This window comes from Chiloscyllium plagiosum, chromosome 17 (genome assembly GCF_004010195.1).
Source record: "Chiloscyllium plagiosum isolate BGI_BamShark_2017 chromosome 17, ASM401019v2, whole genome shotgun sequence".
Classification (NCBI taxonomy): Eukaryota; Metazoa; Chordata; class Chondrichthyes; order Orectolobiformes; family Hemiscylliidae; genus Chiloscyllium; species Chiloscyllium plagiosum.
In genome coordinates, this window is record NC_057726.1 from 39,593,449 (window position 1) to 39,613,751 (window position 20,303).

The following is a 20,303-nucleotide window of genomic DNA, read 5'->3' on the forward strand; positions in this document are numbered from 1 at the left end:
GGAACCCTCCAACCACAAGGGATGAACTCAGATTTCTCCAGTTTCCTCATTTCCCCTCCCCCCACCTTGTCTCAGTCAAATCCCTCAAACTCCCCACCGCCTTCCTAACCTGCAATCTTCTTCCTGACCTCTCCGCCCCCACCCCATTCCAGCCTATCACCCTCACCTTGACCTCCCTCCACCTATCGCATTTCCAACGCCCCTCCCCCAAGTCCCTCCTCCCTACCTTTTATCTTAGCCTGCTGGACACACTTTCCTCATTCCTGAAGAAGGGCTTATGTCGATTCTCCTGTTCCTTGGATGCTGCTTGACCTGCTGCGCTTTTCCAGCAACACATTTTCTGCACCAAAATATAGCCATTCTTGAGCTCATGGCTTCTTTTTAAGTTGGGTAAAGTCTCTAGTTCACATGGTTAACATCTCTATTATTTTCTCTTAAACTCTTATCTTGCCTTTCAAAATTAAAGTGTTGCAACGCATTACCGTTTCTAAACCACACATGTTTTAAGGCGGCACCAGAGAGTGGTGACACTATAACACACTGTATTTTGTAACAACAAAACTCGTGACAATAAATAAACCATGTCTAAAGTAGTAGCATTCTCATCATTTGAATACAAACTTAAATTGAAGGCCCATCTGCCTTATAATGGCTAGAAGATATGCATGGTATTATTCAAAAAGAAGATCACAGAGCTCTTCCGGTGGCCTGCCAACATTTTGAAGTGATACCACAACACATCTATTCATTTATCGCATTGCTGTTCCTAGAACATTCCGTGTGCAAATTTTCTGCTACAGATTTTTATTCATTCATGGGTTGAGATAGGCACAGTCTAGGCCAGTATTTATTGCCAATCCCTAATTGCCCACAGGGCAATTATCACGATTACAAATATACTATATAAACACCACTGAAAGTCACATGACATCCTGTGACTGTAACAAAGGTAAAGCATTCATCCTGATTTGTCAAGATGTCTCAATACCTCACATTACCTATACAATCCTTCTCCAATTCCTTTTCTTTAAGCACCTGCCTGTTTACATTCTTAACTATCTCATAATAGTCAGAGAAACACTTAGAATGGCTTTCTTTCCATTCCAACACCATTATCAGTGGACATTTGAGGTATCTGTCCTTCAATTCTTTTACTTTTCATCTGTGCTGTTCACCTTCAGTGAAACTATCCAAAATTAGATTACTTATTTACAGTGTGGAAACAGGCCCTTCGGCCCAACAAGTCCACACTGACCCTCCAAAGAGCAACCCACCCAGACCCATTCCTCTACATTTACCCCTTCACCTAACACTACGGGCAATTAAGCATGGCCAATTCACCTAACCTGCACATCTTTGGATTGTGGGAGGAAACTGAAGCACTCGGAGGAAACCCACGCAGACATGGGGAGAACGTGCAAACTCCACAGACAACTGCCTGAGGTGGGAATTGAACCAGTGTCTCTGGCGCTGTGAGGCTGTGCCACCGTGACGCCCACTATTCCAGGTTTCACATGCTATGAAAATGCCAGTTCAATCTTTTGATCATCTCTCTCATGCTGCACTCTATACAACGATGAGCTTTCATTCAAAAACCTACATATCATTAAGGCCTCCTACTTTTAGCTTCGTCAAATCACAAGCTGTTGGTGAAACTCTTTGATACCTTCATTAATCTATAGACTTGATTAAAATATTCTGACTGGTTGCCAATACTCCATGAACAAGGTTGTTAACAATAAACACAACCCCAAAAGTTGCTCACGCAAAGGCAGGTGGGTGGTTAGTTAGCAAGATGAGCTGTAAAGGTCTTCAGGAAACAGCTTAGTTCGCAGAATAGGTAGAAGCGTGAATGAAGCTGCTCGGTGTGGTTAACAAAGATTGAATGCATGTTGGTATGAAAATAAAGGAATGGCAATATACACAGAACAAGAAGCAGCAGAGAATGAACATAAACAGACAAGCCTGGGGGAATTCAATATATAATTTTCTCGATGTTTGCGTGTATACAAACGGATTGAAAAAAAGCCAAAAAGTGATTTTTAAAATATAAATAACAGAAGAGATTACAGAGGATCAAAGTCGCGATAACGTTTGTTAGACTGGAGTTAAAGCAATAAAAGGCATTTTTGGAATCCCATTGTATAAAGGATGTTAAAGTTACAGAGATTCATGAACTTACAACAGAACTATGCCAGGGATGAAAAATTATAAGAAAACAGTAAACTTGAAATACTTCAATGATTTAGATTCACCCAGAAGACATTAACAGGTGGTTCAGCAGAGGATTATTCGCTAAAGATAGACTGGGAAACATCAAACTTTGATTGAGAAATCAGGCAGGGCTGAAGGTAATTTTAAGTGCATGTTGAAATAATGGGCCACAATTTAAAATAGTCACAAATGTGAACAGAAAGTTTACAGAAATGCCTTCATGCACAAGTATGGAATGCTTTACCATGGGAAATAATTGAATCAGGGATCATTGCACTTTTTCCAAGGAAAATTAAATAAACATTTGAAACAAAAGATACACTTTCACTGAAAAAGTGGGGCAGAGGAATGCTTCATAATTGTTCTAAAGAAAAAGAATAATGGATGAAGTGGCCTTCCTTTGCACTGGAAATCTTGCACCTGTAGGTTATTTCTCTTTTCTATTTTTATCTAATTACAAAATAAGGACACCATTGCTTTGTGATTAGAATTATTCTATACTTCAAGATTTTTTTAAAAAAGCCGTTATGTCACATCAAGTAGAATTGGTGATGTGGAAAGCATAGAAAAATTACAAATAAAAGTAAGAAGAATTAAACTATGCAGCAATGCCAAGATATATTTGAAGTAACTTAAATGTTCAGGTTAGAAATGAGAGTTGAATGACACTTTTAAAGTTCAAATCTCTGTTACAGTGAACTGGGTTGCATTGCTAATTTCACATTATTAATGTACAAGAGTGCAATAATTGTAGTAAACTGTTAAAAATTAAAATATATTACACTGGATACACTTTAATATTTCAACTTTCTCAAATTGTTAGAGATGGAATACAAAGATTGGGATATCCACGTTGGAAGTTGCAATATTGTCATGCAAAGCCATCAAGACCTTGGCTGAGTGGCACAAAACAATAATGGCAAAAGGTTGCCTTTCAGACAAGTGAAGTGTATACTGAGAGGTTCCCTACAGATAGGCATTAGTAGTATTGGGGTTTTTTGATCTGAATGAATGATAATAGACAGTGTGCAGACAAAGTTTCAAAATTTACAACAGCACAATATTTGGAGGCTTTGTGAACTGAGAAGGATAGGGATAGACTTCAAGAGGTTAGAATGAGGTTTGTGGAATGGGTGGACACAGTTGACAGGGAAATCTAATTTAGAGTAGAGTAGTGTTAAATGATATACTTCAGAAGCAAGAAAAAGAAATGTTAATACCATGCTCATCATTTCATATGCTGGATTAATGTTAAGAAAAGTTACAAGATGTTAACTATTTCCTCTGGCACTTCAGAGCATGAACAGAATTGTTACAGGGGAGAAGGCAGCCATTTGGTCCATTGTGCCTGCACAGGTTATTTTGTCTCGTGCCAATCTTTTGCCTTTTCCTATTCCTTTATTTGGTCAGAGTACGGAGTACAGGAGTTGAGGTCATGTTGCGGCTGTACAGGACATTGGTTAGGCCACTGTTGGAATATTGCATGCAATTGTGGTGTCCTTCCTATTGGAAAGATGTTGTGAAACTTGAAAGGGTTTAGAAAAGATTTACAATGATGTTGCCAGGGTTTGAGGATTTGAGCGAGAGGGAGAGGTTCAATACGAAAAGGCGAGGGCGGTTTTCTCTGGAGCGTCAGAGGCTGAGGGAATGACCTTATAGAGGTTTATAAAATCATAAGGGGCATAGATAGGATAAACAGACAATTTTCCATGGGTGGGGGAGTCCAGCACTAGAGGTAGGTTTAGGGTGAGAAAAAGATATGAAAGAGACCTAAGGGGCAACTTTTTCCACACAAAGAGTGGTAGGTGTATGGAATGAGCTGCCAGAGGAAGTGCTGGAGGCTAGTACAACTGCAACATTTAAAATGAATAGGAAGGATTTGGGAGGGATATGGGCTGGGTGCTGGCAAATGGGTCAGGATTAGGTGGAGGTATCTGGAATAGTTGGACTGAAGGGTCTGTTTCCATGCTGGACATCTCTATGACTCTGTAATATCTCCACTTGTGTATATCAAAATAATTATTCAATATCCTCTTGAATGCCTTTGTTGAATCTATCTCCACCACATTCCCAGTCAAGACATTCCATATCGGAACTGCTTGCTGAGTGAAAACAATTTTGCACACATCACCCTTGCTTCTTTTTCACATCATTTTAAAAATTGATGCTCACTTTTTCTTCTTTTCAGTGGAAATACCTATCTGTTCTATCTGTTTTGCTCATGATTTTGGAAACCTCTGTCAACTCTCCTTACAGTCTACTTCTCTCCAAGGAGAACAATCCTAACCTTTTTTCCCCCCAAATCTGTCTTCATAACTGTAGTTTATCATCCTTGGAACTCACCTTAAGAATTGCTTGTGCACTCTCTCTAACACACTCATATTTTCTATAATATTATGTGCAGTTTATGCTGCAACACTCTAACAGAGGTCTAACTAGTGCCCGGTACAAGTTCAACCTCACCTCCCTACTCTTGTAATCCATGCCATTATGAATAACTTTCAAGTACACTGTACGTTTTCTCCACCTGCCCTGCCATCTCCAAAGTTCACTAGCTAACTGAAGTGATAAAAATTAAATTGCAATAGCACACAACCACCATTCCCATAAAATATACACAGTATGTTCAAAATAATAGTTACCCTTTGAAAAGCCTAAGTTTAATTTTTTTTTCCCCTACAAGAGCTTGGAATTAGAAGAACATACTGGCATGTAGGATTGGAAGAAGTTACAAGGGATGCAGGATTCTGCAGATTATCCTGATTTCACAAGTCCATCGAGAATCATAAAGCCAATGTGAGTTGGCAAAAACAGAAACCATAAGAATACACCCTATGAATCAATATTAAACTGCTTGTTACAACTGAGATAATGAGTAAGTTTAACAAAAACGTCGTTCTCAAATATTTCATCACCGAAATAATGAAAATTATAAAAAAAACTTCCTAGTTAACCGAGCCCATCTACTCACACTAAATTAAAATATAACGTCTAATTGATAAGCAAATTAAATGCTCAGAAAGACACGCTTTGAAATTTCTGACTTGTTGCAAAATATTTTGACAGGTGCCAGATTAATTATTAACAAATGAGAGAAGCAACACCAAGAAACAAACATTCGCCGCTCACCTGTCAACTTTATGCAATAAACATCAGATACATCTCTATGACTCTATAACCAGTCCTATCGTGGCTGGCTGGAACTACTCACTCGATCTGATGAGAAAGATGTCGGTCTGCTTATCTGCATTAAAGTCTCCAAATGCAGCCACGGTTCCCCAGGCTTCCGACCCGAACAACTCGGCAGTAACATCTTGCAGAGCGGAGACAGCAGAACGCCATGGGAGAAGGCACAAGATAGCGAGTATATGACAGATAATACCGGCGGGGCCCATGGCCGGCCAGCCAGACAGAGAGAGAGAGAGAGAGGTAGCAGCACCAGCACTACCACCGTCACCCAGCAACCCAGTACAACCTGCTTTTCGGCAGGTAACCATGGCACCTAACCAAGCCCAACGAATGTTTAAAAAAGGGGCATATCAAAGTTTTAATTAATAGAAACTAAAATATGTATGCGTGCTTTAAAAGATGTTGTTTTGAATTATCTAGGAAAGTTTAGATGTCAGGTGAACTTCGCGACAATGTCGCGCAGCGCTGCCTTAAGTCTATCCAATATGGACGACCTGCGCTGGATATTGACAGATTTCAGATCCCGATCGAAACGTACAGGTTTGCAAATAAATAGGTGGCATGAGTGAGAAACTGTTAATGGTGATGTGACATTTTACATTTCATGCTTGATAGTGAGCACAGCTTGTTTGGTGTAAGTTTTCCATTTGATGCTGACTATCCTCGCCTAAGTCTTGTCATCTAACACAGTATGTGCTATATATAGACATTATATTTATTTATAACATATGTCAACGCACGTTCATGTTGAATAAAGCACGTTTTTGGTACTTTTGCCAACTGGCAGTTAGCAACTCGTAGTACACTTGCTATTCGGGTTGTTTTTGTCGCCGGTATTGGTGCTGATGTTTACAATATTTTGCACGTTATTTCCAAATGCATATGTATTCAATATAACATTAAAATTCTTAACATTTAACTAAATAGGAAACATCAGTGAAAGCAAAATCTAACGTTTGATGAAATGATGTCATCTAATCTTATTTTAGCGTTTCTAGCTACCAGTGTCATCTGAACTGTAACCTTTTCTAAACATATCACATAACTCCTTCTGAAATGTCTACCATGTGATGTTAAGTAATTTAACGCCATTGAATTTTCATTTGCTGTAAAGCACCCAGCCGACCAGGTTTTGTAATTTAGGATTAAAATGGAATATTTCACGAGTTGTTGCATTATTCATGCAACGATATCACTATTAGATACTATGCTAAGACGACATACCTGTTCTACTGAGGTACCATCAATAAAACAAATATATTCCTACACTTTTATTTTCATACACGTTTCTGAAAACAATACAACTTGAAGGTACCTACCTATTTTGTAATTGAATACAAATGTTCATGAACACAAATTATTTTACAAAGTTGAACTTGAAAATTTTAACATTTATCAATGCCTTCTTCCTTTCCATTTAACAAAGTTTCAGTTACTGCATTTCAGTTCATAATTTGGTTTGTTACATTTTACTTATTTACAATTTTGTCTTTGTATTTTGTGTATACAATGATGGCATGAAGACAATTTTTTATCTTTAAAGATAATGTTAATGTTTAATTCACAATTAACATCGATCTGTTTATAAATTGTGTACATTGAAGTTTGTAAGTTTGCAAAATGTAACAGTGCATGCTTCCTTAGATTTCATGCACATCGTTTACTAACATTGCATGTATGAACTAACTACTTAACGTGTGAATTGCTATAATATACTGTAGCAAGAGAGGCGTGTTTTTGAAAGTTGAAAATGGAAGTTACCAACTTCGATGATGATGACAACCCCACCTACAATCGTAGTTACTCATTACTGGGTAAGTTGTTCCTGCTTATATACTGAACATAACATTTCAGCATGAATATGCAAATAAGTATCGAACTTTGTTTGTATACTAATGCTTTTAATAATTCCAAACTCAGATGAATATAGTATTTACTAGGTTTCAACATTTGGGAACATGGAACTGAAATGTCATAGCTATTACAGAGACATGGCTAAGGGAGGAACAGGACTGGGAGCTCAATGTTCTGGGTATGGATGCTATTGGAAGGATGAAAAGGGAGGCGGGAGTGGAGGGGCACTTATGTTTCGGGAAAACATAAGTGCCATACCTAGGATGTCCCTGGGGGATTGTCCAGTGAAGCTACATGGCTGGAACTGAGAAATAAGAAGGGACACCTTGATGAGATTGTACTATAGGCCCCCAAAAACTCAGAAGGAAATTGAAGAGCAACTATGTAGGGAGACCTCCGATATCTGTAAGAATAATAGAGTTGTAATAGTATGGGACTTTAATTTTCAAACATAGACTCAGAATGCCATAGTTTTATGGGCTTGAGTGGGGAGGAATTTGTTCATGAATGAATGATTCTGAATGAATGAATGATTTTATTGTCATGTGTATTTTACAGTGAGAAACTCTATAAATAGAATAAAATACATCCTCACAATATGGCGCCTTTTTGATAGTTTAAGAAAAAGAGAAAAAATGAAAATAAATAGCTTAAAGAGAAGTCCATCTAGTTTCAAGTACTGAGTTGCTCAGAACCACCAGCACCTCGCCACCTTCAAGAAGATTTGCTTTATCAATATGTAGGTGTACCTACTAGCAAAGGAGCAAAAGCTTGGGAAGTTAAGCAGGGCAAGTAACTGAGATGTTGGTGGGGGAGCACTTTTGGACCAGTGATTATAACTCTATTAGTTTTAAAATAGTTTTGGAAAAGGATAGATCTTCTGGAAAATTTGACATTCTAACTTGGAGCGAGGCCAAATTTGATGGAATGGGACGTGCTTTCGAAGGTTGATTGGGGTAGGCTGTTTGCAGGTAAAGGAATGACTGGCAAGTGGAAGGCTCTCAAAAGTGAGATAAAAAAAGTTCACAGATGGTATGCTCCTGTTAGAGTGAAGGCAAGGTTCTTAGGAGTAGGGAATCACTGATTACTAGAGATATTGAAGCTGAAAAACAAGGAGGAGGCATTTATCAGCTGTAGACAGCTGGGATCAAGTGAATCCCTTGAGGAGTAATGGGAGGCGAAGGAGTATACTTAAGAGAGAAATCAGAAGAGCGAAAAGGGGATGTGAAATAGCTTTGGCAGATAAGGTTCAGGAAGAACCAAAAAGATTCTACAAGTACATTAAGGGCAAAAGAGCTCCTCGGTGGAGAATAGGGCCTCTTAAAGACCAATGAGGCCTTATATGTGTGGAGTATTCAGAAGTGGTGAGATACTAAACCAATATGTTGCATCAGAATTGACTGTGGAGAAAGACATGCAAGTTAGGGAATTTGGGGAAACAAATAGTGATGTCTTGAAAAAAGTCCACATTATAGGAAAGGAGGTGCCAGTGGTCTTAAAATGCATAAAAGTGGATAAATCCCCAGGACTTGATCAAGTGTATTCGAGGACATTCGGGCAGCTAGGGAAGAAATTGTGGGCTCCTAGTGGAGATTTTATTTCCTCTACAGCTACTGGTGGGGTGCTGGCAGGCTGGAGAGTGACTAATGTGCCTTTATTTAAGGAAGACTGCAAGGAAAAGCCTGGGAAGTATAGACTGGTGAGCCTGATGTCAGTCAGGGGTAAGGGATTCTGAAAGACAGTATTTATATGCATTTAGAGAGGCATGGACTGATTAGAGATATTCAGCATGGCTTTGTGTGTGGGAAATTATGTTTCACAAACTTGATTTGAATGTTTTGAGGACATGACGAAGGGGATACATGAGGGCAGAGCAGTAGACATTGTCTACCTGGACTTTAGCAAGGGCTTCAACAAGGTACCGTGTGGCAGACTGGTTAGTAAGATTAGATCACATGGCATCCAGGGGAAGGTAGGCAATTGGGTACAATATTGGAATGAAAGTAGGAGACAGAGACTGGTGGTAGAGGATTGTTGTTTGGACCGGAGGCCTGTGACGAGCAGTGTTCTGTAAAGATCACAACTGGGTCCACTATTGTTTATAATTTATTTAAATGATTATGAGAATATAGGAGGCATCATTAGTAAGTTTGTGAATTAAACTAAAGTTGGTGATGTAGCTGGTAGCTGAAAATGTGTTGCTGGAAAAGCGCAGCAGGTCAGGCAGCATTCAAGGAGCAGGAGAATCGACGTTTCGGGCATGAGCCCTTCTTCAGGAATGAGGAATGTGTGCCAAGCAGGCTAAGATAAAAGATAGGGAGGAGGGACTTGGGAGAGGGGTGATAGGTGGAAGGAGGTTAAGGTGAGGGTGATGGGGCTGAGAAGTCAGGAAGAAGATTGCAGGTTAGGAAGGTGGTGCTGAGTTCGAGGGTTGGGACTGAGACAAGATGGGGGGAGGTGGTACACAGGGTGATGAAGAAGGGATTTGGAATGCTCATCTTCATTCGTCAAATCATTGTGTATAGGAGCTGAGGCGTCATGTTGTAGCTGTACAGGACATTGGAGAGGCCACTTTTGGAATACTGTGTATAGTTCTGATCCCCCTGCTGTAAGAAGGATGTTATTAAACTGGAAAAGGAACAGAAGAGATTTACAAGAGTATTACCAGAACTGGAGAGTTTGAGTAATCAGGAGAGGCTGGGATCTTTTTACCTGAAGCGGAGTTTGAGGGATGACCTCAAAAGTTGTTTTGAAGTTGGAAAGATGATGAAGAAAATTGATGTGTACGAAACATAGCCCTCAGAACCAGAAATCTGGGGCATTAAATAGGTGTGTTTGAAAACTGGTTCTCAATTCCACCTTCAAACAATGCAATGGCAAAGGACTGTGAGCCATGCATTTACGGTAGTCTACTTGTTTACTGGGCTCAAGAAAGGAATTGTTGCATCCCTCAGGTTCAGGCTGATATATGAGCAACCATGTTTATACTGCTTCTATTCAGAAATTCAATGTTCTTTCCAAGAAGATTAAATCTTTAGTAATATTGTGAAAGATTGCTCCTCCTTGAAATTTATGAAAAAATTGTCACTATTTGCTTAAAACAACAAGAATACATTGTCTGAACTTTCAACAATAAGATAATTACATAGAACATAGAAAAGTACAGCACAGAACAGGCACTTTGGCCCACGATGTTGTGCCGAAGATAAATCCCAATATAAAATAAAATAACTTAACCTATGCACCCCTCAATTCACTGCTATCCAAGTGCATGTCCAGCAGTCACTTAAATGTCCCTAATGACTCTGCTTCCACAACCATCGCTGGCAATGCATTCCATGCATTCACAACTCTCTGCGTAAAGAACCTTCCCCTCTATATCTTTCTCCTAATATCTTAAAACTATGACCCCACATGCCAGTCAATCCTGCCCTGGGGAAAAGTCTCTGGCTATTGACTGTATCCATGCCTCTCATTACCTGGTATACCTTGATCAGGTTACCTCACTTCCTCCTTCTCTCCAGAGAGAAAGGTCTGAGCCTAGTCAACTTCTCTTCATAAGGCAAGCCCTCCAGTCCAGCAGCATCCTGGTAATCCTTCTTTGCACCCTCTCCAAAGTCTCTGTATCTTTCCGATAGTAGGGCGACCAGAACTGGACACAGTATTCCAAGTGTGGTCTCACCAGGGACTTGTAGAGATGTAGCAAAAGCTCGCAGCTCTTAAACTTGATCCCCCTGTTAATGAAAGCCAAATTGTTATTTTATGATTACTGGGTAGTCTTCCAAGGTGTTGTTCATAAGCAGTCTGATGTTTGCAGCATGTTGAAACGTTAGCTGCTAACTTTGTTTGTCCCATTACCACCAAACAACTGCTCGGAAACTTGTAGTTCAACCAGCATCAAAATTTTGTTTGTGAAAATTTCTGCAGATTAACAACAATCTCTCCAGGTTGTGTTAGAGTTGGGACAGCTGCAAGTGGCTTTGTCTTTCTCACTCTTTTCTGTATTCTTTTTAAAGACTCTGCAATGAGATTTATTGGAGCATTCATAGAATGTGATTACTGTCTCAGCATTTATAAAAGTAGAAAGATGTATTTTCCTACTCCCACATTTAGGCAATATTGACATGACCCTAAAAAAAACAAGATAACACGTGAACTTTCATTTTGTGAATGGGAAATAATACAGCAAATAGATTTCAGTGCAGGTAACTGTTCACCCATTTTGAACCAAATCCAAGTGTTGTTTAAAATATGTTACTTTCTGGGGAGATGGTGACATAGTGGTCATGTCACTGGATTACTAATCTAGAGGTCCAGGATGATGTTTTGGGAATGTGGATGTAAACCTCACCATGGCAGTTTGAGATTATCTTGAGATTAATAAATCTGGAATTTTAAAACTAGTCTCAGTATATGACAATTTCATCATTCCTGATGAAGTGCTTATGCTCGAAATGTCAACTCTCCTGCTCCTCGGATGCTGCCTGACCGGTTGTGCTTTTGCAGCACTACACTCTTCGACATATGACAGCTGTTGTTAATTATTGTTTAAAAACCCCATCTGTTTCACAAATGCCCTTTCGGACAGGAAATCTGTTATCCTTACCTGATGTGGTCTTCATGTGACTCCAGACCCATAGTGATGTATTTAATATAATACAGCAAATAGAGATGATTCCTGGTTCTAATAAAGCACCAGGTTGAACAAGCGTAGACAGGGGAAACAACATCCCAAGAGACTGCTTCCCCAATCATAATTTACGCAGTCTCATTGATTACAAAGGCTTTTGGAGCATCATAAGATTATCGGTTATGTACAATTATTACAGGGTTCTGTATCTTTCAAACTTTTCTGTGGTTGCTGAACTCGAAAGATAAACACTGCTATCCCAGTGTGTGTTCCTCAGCACAGGGTCTCTTTATCTTGTTATTGGAGCCCCTGGCATAAAGGTGTTCTTTATATTCCACACAGTAATCCACTGTACCCAGTCAGGACAACTTCTCATCTAAGTTAAACAATTCTTTTGTTTCTGTAATAATAATTGAGACCCACTTCCTCTTGTGATGCAGAGGATTTACCCATACCTATCTATCACTTTAACCCTTCACTAGATTACAATGATTCCTGGCATTTGCAGGCATTTCAATCATGGTATCCCATAGTCTGCACTATGGTGATTATCTGTCTTCCTATACTGTTTTCTACAGTTAATCTGGTTCCAATGTTAAATGATTCAGTTGCAATATACACATTCCAGTTTTCCTATCCCCTTGTCTCTGCTTTTAGATATATTACACACCTAGAGAAATTAATAATTAAATAAATGTATCACAGCAAACAATGTGAGTCTGAACAAAGGTGTATAGTTTCAGGATAAGGGCTGATAAATGAGGACTGAAATAAGAAATTCATTCACTTACCAGGTTGTAAATCTTTGCAGTTCTCTAACCGAGAAGGTTAGAGGACTCCACTGAATATATTTAAGATAGTAATAGACTTATTTTAAAGAGGACCAAAAATTAGAGTTAAAGCCCAGGATTGTCCATGGTCATATTGAATGCTGAGTAGACTTAGCAGGCCACATTGTCTTCCCTACTTATATTTCTTATATTCTTATGTTATATATAAACACTATCTCTGCATCTAGTTGAGTAAAATCTTCCATAATTTTAAAGATCTCTGTTGAGTCACTGCTTTGCCTTCTCCTTTCAAGAGAAAGGAGCTTTTCCATCTTTTCAAACTAGTGTATGCAAGCATATGCTGAAACATCAACATTTTATGTAGTTGAGGGCTGATGTCATTGCTTTCTCTATGTTATTTAAGATAACCATTTCTTGCATGTAAAGAGTCATCTGTTATGTCTTCTATTATGGCTGTGGAGTCCGATTGCAGACCTGCATGTCTTTCCATGGTGCTGCAAAGATGAACAGTCTGATTTTTGTTTGGATTGTCCAGTCCTCTGAGCTTGTCTTTTATCTTTTGCCGCATTTAATACTAGATAGTTTGTTCGTGTGCATCTTCTCATAACCTGTGGTTATGCCATTTGTGTTGTGGCTCATTTTCAAGGAATCTTGGAGTGTTAATCTCAATGTATCTCACAGGTATTGTCTGTCAGTCTTTGCCTATCTCACAGACAGTGTCCACGTTTGTGAACATATGGCTGCCTTTGTGATTTTATTGATAATTTTACATATTACATTTTTTCTCTACCTAGACTGAGCTCTGATGGCAAGTACTTGTGTGTTGGGTAATTTCTCATGCCATTTCTTGCTCAGGAGGTTCTGTATGCATCTTGCGGAAATTGTCCAGTGACCCTCAGTGCCGAATGTAGGTGGCGAAATGATCCATTTCAGAAAGTGTGCTGATTTTTGAGCCCCACTACTCTTTGATTGTCACTGGAGTTACTCAAAGTTTCCAATTTTAGCTGTCTGATGGAATTCGGTTCAGAAGTCAACCCCCGCACGTTGATGTAGAAAATGGCAAAAGGATGTGGGTTGGACCGAAGGGTCTGTTTCCATGCTGTACATCTCTATGACTTGAAGAAGTTCACGCTGAGGCATTGATTAATATGGGCAGTTAACATTTGCCCACTTCATAGTGTTATCACTGATGATATTCAACCAGTAATGGGCAGGAACTTGCCAACTCTCGGGGCGCTGCCAGCATTTGAGTTGTGAGCTTGTAATTGGCCAACAACTATTGTAGAGTCATCCGGCATGGAAACATACCCTTTAGTCCAACTGGTCCATGCCAACCATGGTCCCTACTTTTCTGCATCCTATGAGGAAAGTGTGGTTCAACTGGGCCTGTACTCACTAGAGTTTAGAAGGATGCAAGAAAATAATTTTAATGGGGCTGAACAGACTGGAATCAGGGAGGATATTTTCCCTGGCTGGTGAGCCTAGAAATGGAAGACACAGTCTCAGGACACGAGGTGGACCACTTACGACTCAGATGAGGAAAAGGTTTTGTTTTCAGTCAAAGCATAGTCAACCTGTGGAATTCTCTGCCACAGAGAGCTGTTGAGACCATGTCACGCAATATCTTCAAGAAAGAGAAAAGACAAAGTTCTAATTTAAAAAGAATCAAAGGATATATCAAGAAAATGGGAAAATGGCTTTGAGATAGAGGTTCTACCAAGATCCTGTTGAGTGGAGGAGTTAGCTCAAATGGCTGAATGACCTACTTCTCCTTGTTTCTATATTTTAATATGAAATTACAGAGAATACTATTGTAATTGATACTGCCAGTTATGAAATTTAAAGTTTGAGTTTAAAAACAGGTTAGTAACCATCTATTTTAAAAATCAGTTCTTTATTAATAGGATGGAACACATTAGTTGTGACCTCGAGAATTAGGAAAGTGTGTTTAGATTGATGGCTTTTAGCATACATGTGTCAGTTGTTTTGCAAAATACATTTTCTTGCTAGCTGTATACTTGAAAAGGCTAATTCTGTGTTGTGTGGGAAATTAAAGCATTCCTTTTATGTTGTGGTTTTAAATTTAATGGAGACTTGATAATTATTAAGGATGTTGATGATTTCTTCTGCTTCTACCTGAGTCTTCTATCTAACACCTTGTATCAATCCAAATATAGATGGTTATGTTACTTTGTGACTGCAACATCGAGCAAATGAGTTTGAGAATGTAAAAGGAGCCCCCAAAAATCAAAAAGTAGCCCTCAAGAAAATCTTGAGACGATTACTTTCTCTCTCTTTTCCAGATGTCCACTAAGAGTTAGTGGTTTTGCCTTTTCTGAGCTTTTGAATTTATGGTCCTACTTTTGTTGAACGTAACATAGGTCTCTTATTTTTATTTAATTTAGAAGTAAAAATTGACTTTCTGCAAATTAAACGTCCTGAACTTATTGAGCAGTGAAAACTGCTTCACTACACAAACGGTAATGTAGTTTCACTTCTTGCATTTCCAACTTTTACTAGTGAAGAAAAGTATGCGAGCAGGCAGATGTAGAAATTTATTTAAGATGACAACTAGGCCCATGTTCTCATCTCGGGAACCTTCGACATCAGCTGCTGCTCAAGGTGTGAGTACTAGCTCTTTTGATGATCCTGGTGAAATGCTATCACAGTTTCCAGAACTTGGTGAATAAATTGCAATTCCCTTTTGATGTTTAAGTTAAAGATGTTTTATTCAAGGAATACTGGAGTGTACTGTTTTGTGTTTCTACAAGAGTATTTCTCATGCTTAGATTAGATTCCCTACAGTATGGAAACAGGCCCTCCGGCCCAACAAGTCCACACCGATCCTCTGAAGTGTAACCCACCCAGACCCATTCACCCACCCTACATATACCGCTGACTAATGTGCCTAACGCTATGGGCAATTCACCTGACTTGCACATCTTTGGATTGTGGGAGGAAACTGGAGCACCCGGAGGAAACCCACGCAGACACTGGGAGAATGTGCAAACTCCACTCAGACAGTCGCCTGAGGCGGGAATCAAACCCAGGTCCCTGGCGCTGTGAGGCAACAGTGCTAACCACTGGGCTACCGTGCCACCCCAGATTTACAGATTCATGTAACTGGCACCCCCACTTACCCCTCCCCACTTCAATTCCCTATGCATGATAGACAAAGGGGAATTGACTGTACTGCTAAAGTCTGAGACTCCAGCAAGATGAAGAATTGAAAAAGTAATTGCGACATTCTATATAGATTACAAAATTTGTTAGTTTGTGAGAGGTACTGCATTTCCTTGATATAATTCCACTGTTTTTGTACTCTGACGAAAAGGATGAGAAGAAGCTTCAAGTAAAAAACATGGAAGGCGGAGGAGCTGGTATCATTACAGTCTAGATCTGTAAAAAGCAGTTGATGCTTGCGGAGAAACAGAACCCAATGAAATAGAGATCATTCTTCATACAAAATAGTCAAATTTGCCATTATCAGACCTTACTTATTGGAGATGTCATTGTCAAACAAGTGGCAAGTAACATTTGTACCTCACAAATGCCAGGCAAAGTCTTTACACTAAATTGAGTGAGAAATTACATAATTTGAAACTGCAGGGTTTGACGTCTCTAAGTTCCTTTCTAATGCTGTAACAGACTTCAGATTTTTTCCTGTACACCAAAGGTGCTTTAGTGCTACTAGAATTCTCCTTCTGATCTAAAATCACTAATTTTTAAAATAAATGCTGCCTAACTTCTGCTTGTAACTATCAACAATGAGGTGTAACAAGCTGTATTTAATTGGAGAGGTCCTCGGGCAAATTCAACAATATTTTTAATTCAACATATCTAATTCGCATCAGAAAGTGGATTTTCATTGATTTGACCTTCTCCCAAAATATCTAACTTGGGTTGACAGCAACAGATGGTTTCCATAAGCAGAACACTTCTCCAATGAAAAGAAATTCACAACTATTTGCGTGAATGAGCGAGCTAATAAACATAAGAATAATAATGGCCCCATTGATTGTAATACTGACTATCCTATGACCACACTTTCAGAAGGTTTAAATCCACCATGGAAACTAATGCACAATGGTATAAATCAAAATATCTCTATCTTGTAATTGAGATGAATGGGAAATATTTGAAAAATACAAATACTTAGCACAATTTTGTTAAATGTACAATTCCCACACATTTTGTCTTGATCAAAGTAATAATGGAATAAATTAAAAATTAACACTTTCAGTATTTTTATCTAAAAGACAATTTTAACTTTGCGTAAGTTAGATAAGTAGTTCAAACTATTTTAATGTGTGCTAGCACATTGTGTTCTGTCCAAGAGTAACCACAATCTGCTTCTGGGTCAGATGATGCGGTTTACTATTCCTTTCCTAGCTAATACTTTTTTTTAGATTAATGTGAACCAGTAAAAAACAGCTCCATATCGTATTGTCATTTTGTACTGGGAAATCACGGTGGGAGGCTTCAAGTTTGATAAGTAACTGTTAACCCAATGCCATCCAATTTTATGGATGATTTCCTTGAGCAAAATCTTAAAGTCACAGTTTGGTAACAAAAATTGGTGTGATACTGCAGTTAATTGTGCAAGGCTGGAATCCAGAACTAGTGGTCCCTCGAGCAAAACTGGACAAGTTAATTGTCAAGGATATTAGTTACACCGCTGTGTCGGTAAACATTGATGCACTTCCTTCCTAATGAAATAGTCTTGATGAAATCTCCACCATTAGGCATGGGTTCCTACTCTAGCAGTACAGTGTAGTCTTGTTGTGTTATTTTTATTGACATTCTTAGACACTCGATGCAACTGCAATATGATAACATCTGTGAACAACCAAAATTTATTAAGCAAGTACAAGCTTTGGGGGAATCACTTAACACTCTTCGCAGTGCTTGGGAAGCATGTCAAGAGAAGCTCTGAACAAAAGAAACAGTCCTTCCTTTATACAGTACAAGAGTTTCACATTACAGTCAATAACGCCCACAAGACAACTCTTAGCCATTCTCCCACAGTCTCATGCTGTTCAAGACACAATGTAGTGGTCACATCATTTCCAGAGATAATGTGATTAAATCATTCCTTAATGGCAAGACCTAGTGAAAATTGTATTTTTGACTACAGGGTGTGGTCAGAATTCCAACTGCAGTGATCTTATTGATTCTGAATAGGGGATGATGATGCAAATGGCTCTGAATGACAAGGGATGACAATGTAAATTCACTCTGAATAACTAGGAAATGGCCATGCAAGTCACTCTGAATGTTAAGAAATGGGATTGTGAATTCCTTACATTCTACCTGTTAGACAGAGACATACCACCCTAAAACAGAGACATACCACCCTACCCTTGAGATATTCAATTTCCTGCAAGTCAGCAGAGCAAATCAACACTTTAATATTTCAGTACAGGTACACAATCCTTTATCTAAACACTCTGGACCAGCTGGTTTTTGTAATTTGTAATTTTTTGAATATCGGAATAAGTAACAATTCAACCGTGAGATTTTTAAAAATCTTACCGAACAGCAGGCTCACAGTGAGTACTACAGGCCCTGAGATGGAATTTAAGCCTGCCAGTCCTGCCTCCCCACATCGCATCTGAGTGACCTGCATCGAGCGGATGTGGAGTTGGGTTAACTGTTTGCACGCCATACAACCTTGTTAACGAGATAAAAACCTCATGAGAAAGCCTTCGGATTTTAGAGCTTTTCGGATTTCGGGATTTCGGATAAAGGGTTGTCTACCTGTATTATGTCTGGTCCTTGCACAGCAGTTTTTTGGTTTTTAGTTTTTTCGGGGAATGTGGGCATCATTGGTGAGGCCAGCATTTAATGCCTACCATTAATTGTCCTTGAGAGGTGGTGGTGAACCATCTTGATCTCCTCCAGTCCAGCTGGTGCAGTACAACTTAGAGTTGCTCACAAAAATTTAACTATGCATTATTGTTGTGTTGCATTTCGAAAATAAACTTGTGCACTATTTTATCCAATCCGATTTACTCTTGTTTTGCGTTCAGTCAATTGATTTGTTTAATCAGTTCTGTTACCTTTCTTCTTTAATAATTTAGATCTGATGAGGCATGTATCTAGAAAAAAGGAGAGTAAGTTGATTGCATTGACTAATAATTCAATAGTTAATCTTTAGAATCATCAGAGAGGAAGATAACTTTGACTGAGTTTAAATTCCGAAATTGGTAGAAGGTCTGAAAAGATGCTCTCAAGAGATGACGCTGTCAGTGTGACAAAAAAGAAATATCAGAAGCAGACTGAGGTCAGGAGATGTGTAATTTAAAAAATAATTACTACTAATTGAACCTTCAACAAAGAATGAATTCTATTAGCATTGTGCTTTGATATTAAAAGGGTAATATTGGTAATAAAGAATACTGAAAGTTTTGTGTGATGAATTGTAATGTATGTTACGATTGTTTTAGTTTGTATTATCAACATTTTAAGTATGGTACTAATTTGGAAGGCTACTATTTTTAAAATCATTAGTCATTTTAACTGTTTACTAACTCTGACATAATGTTTTATACAAACATAGTAGTGTGTTACAAGGGGTCTTAATGGAGAAGCATTTGTAATTATGTTCTGGGATAAGACTTTGCAAACCAAACTTAATTTTTGTAAGCTCTCCTAATGTAGTGGTGAGGGAATCTTCTTGCATTTGAGGTCACTTGTAATTTCAACTGTCTCAGATTAATGACAAGAAATGTAATAATTTGAAGGACTAAGGGTAGAATTAAAACTGTCATCTTAAAGTAAATTATCATTTTCTTCAGGCCTCCAGAATTGAGTATATGCAAGATAAATCAAAGGTGTTTGGACAATATTTGCACTGGAATAATACAACAATATTTAGAAAACTAGTTAATAATTTTAGCAGAAGTAGTGCGCTCTTCAAGTTTTAAACCACAGCTAGGTTAGTTAGGGATCTTTCAATGTGATGCAAATTTATATGTAATTTTGCTTTGATTTGCATTCAATTAACTCTGCATTGTGACACCTGAGTATATTATAGTTTTAACTGATAACTTTGTAACACTATTTGGTCTATTTTGGATTAAAGTATGGTTTTTATCTTTTCTTAGACTCTGTTTATGAACCTGCCAAAACTGTATCACTAATTTTCTCTGATGATAATCATTTGGATAAACTTGACAAATATTACAGAAATGGTAAGTTGATTTTGAACACAGATTTTACATTTGTAACATTTTAGCTATAAATTGCGATGCTTTTCTGCGTAGTTGTATTGAAATCTATTTATTGGATATTAGAAAATTGCCTGCTGCACAGGGAGAAGGGTCTAATTCTGTAATATATATTCATGGTATTGCTAATAGTTTGTTATATTGCGCTCTCTTACATTGCGGTTGCAGATATTGTCTGTTCAGTAGTGTTTGCATTACTAGTGCACCAATTACCAGAAGTTATTGATAGTTGAGTGCAAAGTATTTGCATTTATGTGTTACCTTATTTCAACTTCAGAAATTCACACCCTACTCTATAACCAATAAATTTCAAGTATTGTCACTGTCCTTTTGTGGAATGCAAATTGATTGTTGTTTGCCAAAGAGAACAAACTAAGGCAGATACCTCTGCCA

The 20,303-nt window shown here is 38.4% G+C and overlaps 2 protein-coding genes across 4 annotated transcripts in view; one reads left to right on the forward strand and one right to left on the reverse strand.

Annotated features, from left to right (window-relative positions):
* itfg1 (integrin alpha FG-GAP repeat containing 1) overlaps positions 1–5,609 on the reverse strand; it is a 238,056-nt gene extending 232,447 nt beyond the window's left edge. The window contains exon 1 of the mRNA XM_043706920.1: positions 5,426–5,609. Coding sequence (XP_043562855.1) covers positions 5,426–5,609 — 184 coding nt within the window. The remainder of the gene's footprint in view (positions 1–5,425) is intronic.
* Positions 5,583–20,303, forward strand: part of phkb (phosphorylase kinase, beta) — a 263,395-nt gene continuing 248,674 nt past the window's right edge. The window contains exons 1-3 of one of the 3 annotated variants that reach the window (XM_043706917.1): positions 5,583–5,703; positions 5,824–5,943; positions 19,788–19,874. In XM_043706917.1, the coding sequence (XP_043562852.1) occupies positions 5,583–5,703; positions 5,824–5,943; positions 19,788–19,874 (328 nt within the window). The other 2 variants (XM_043706918.1, XM_043706919.1) reach the window with 2 other exon arrangements.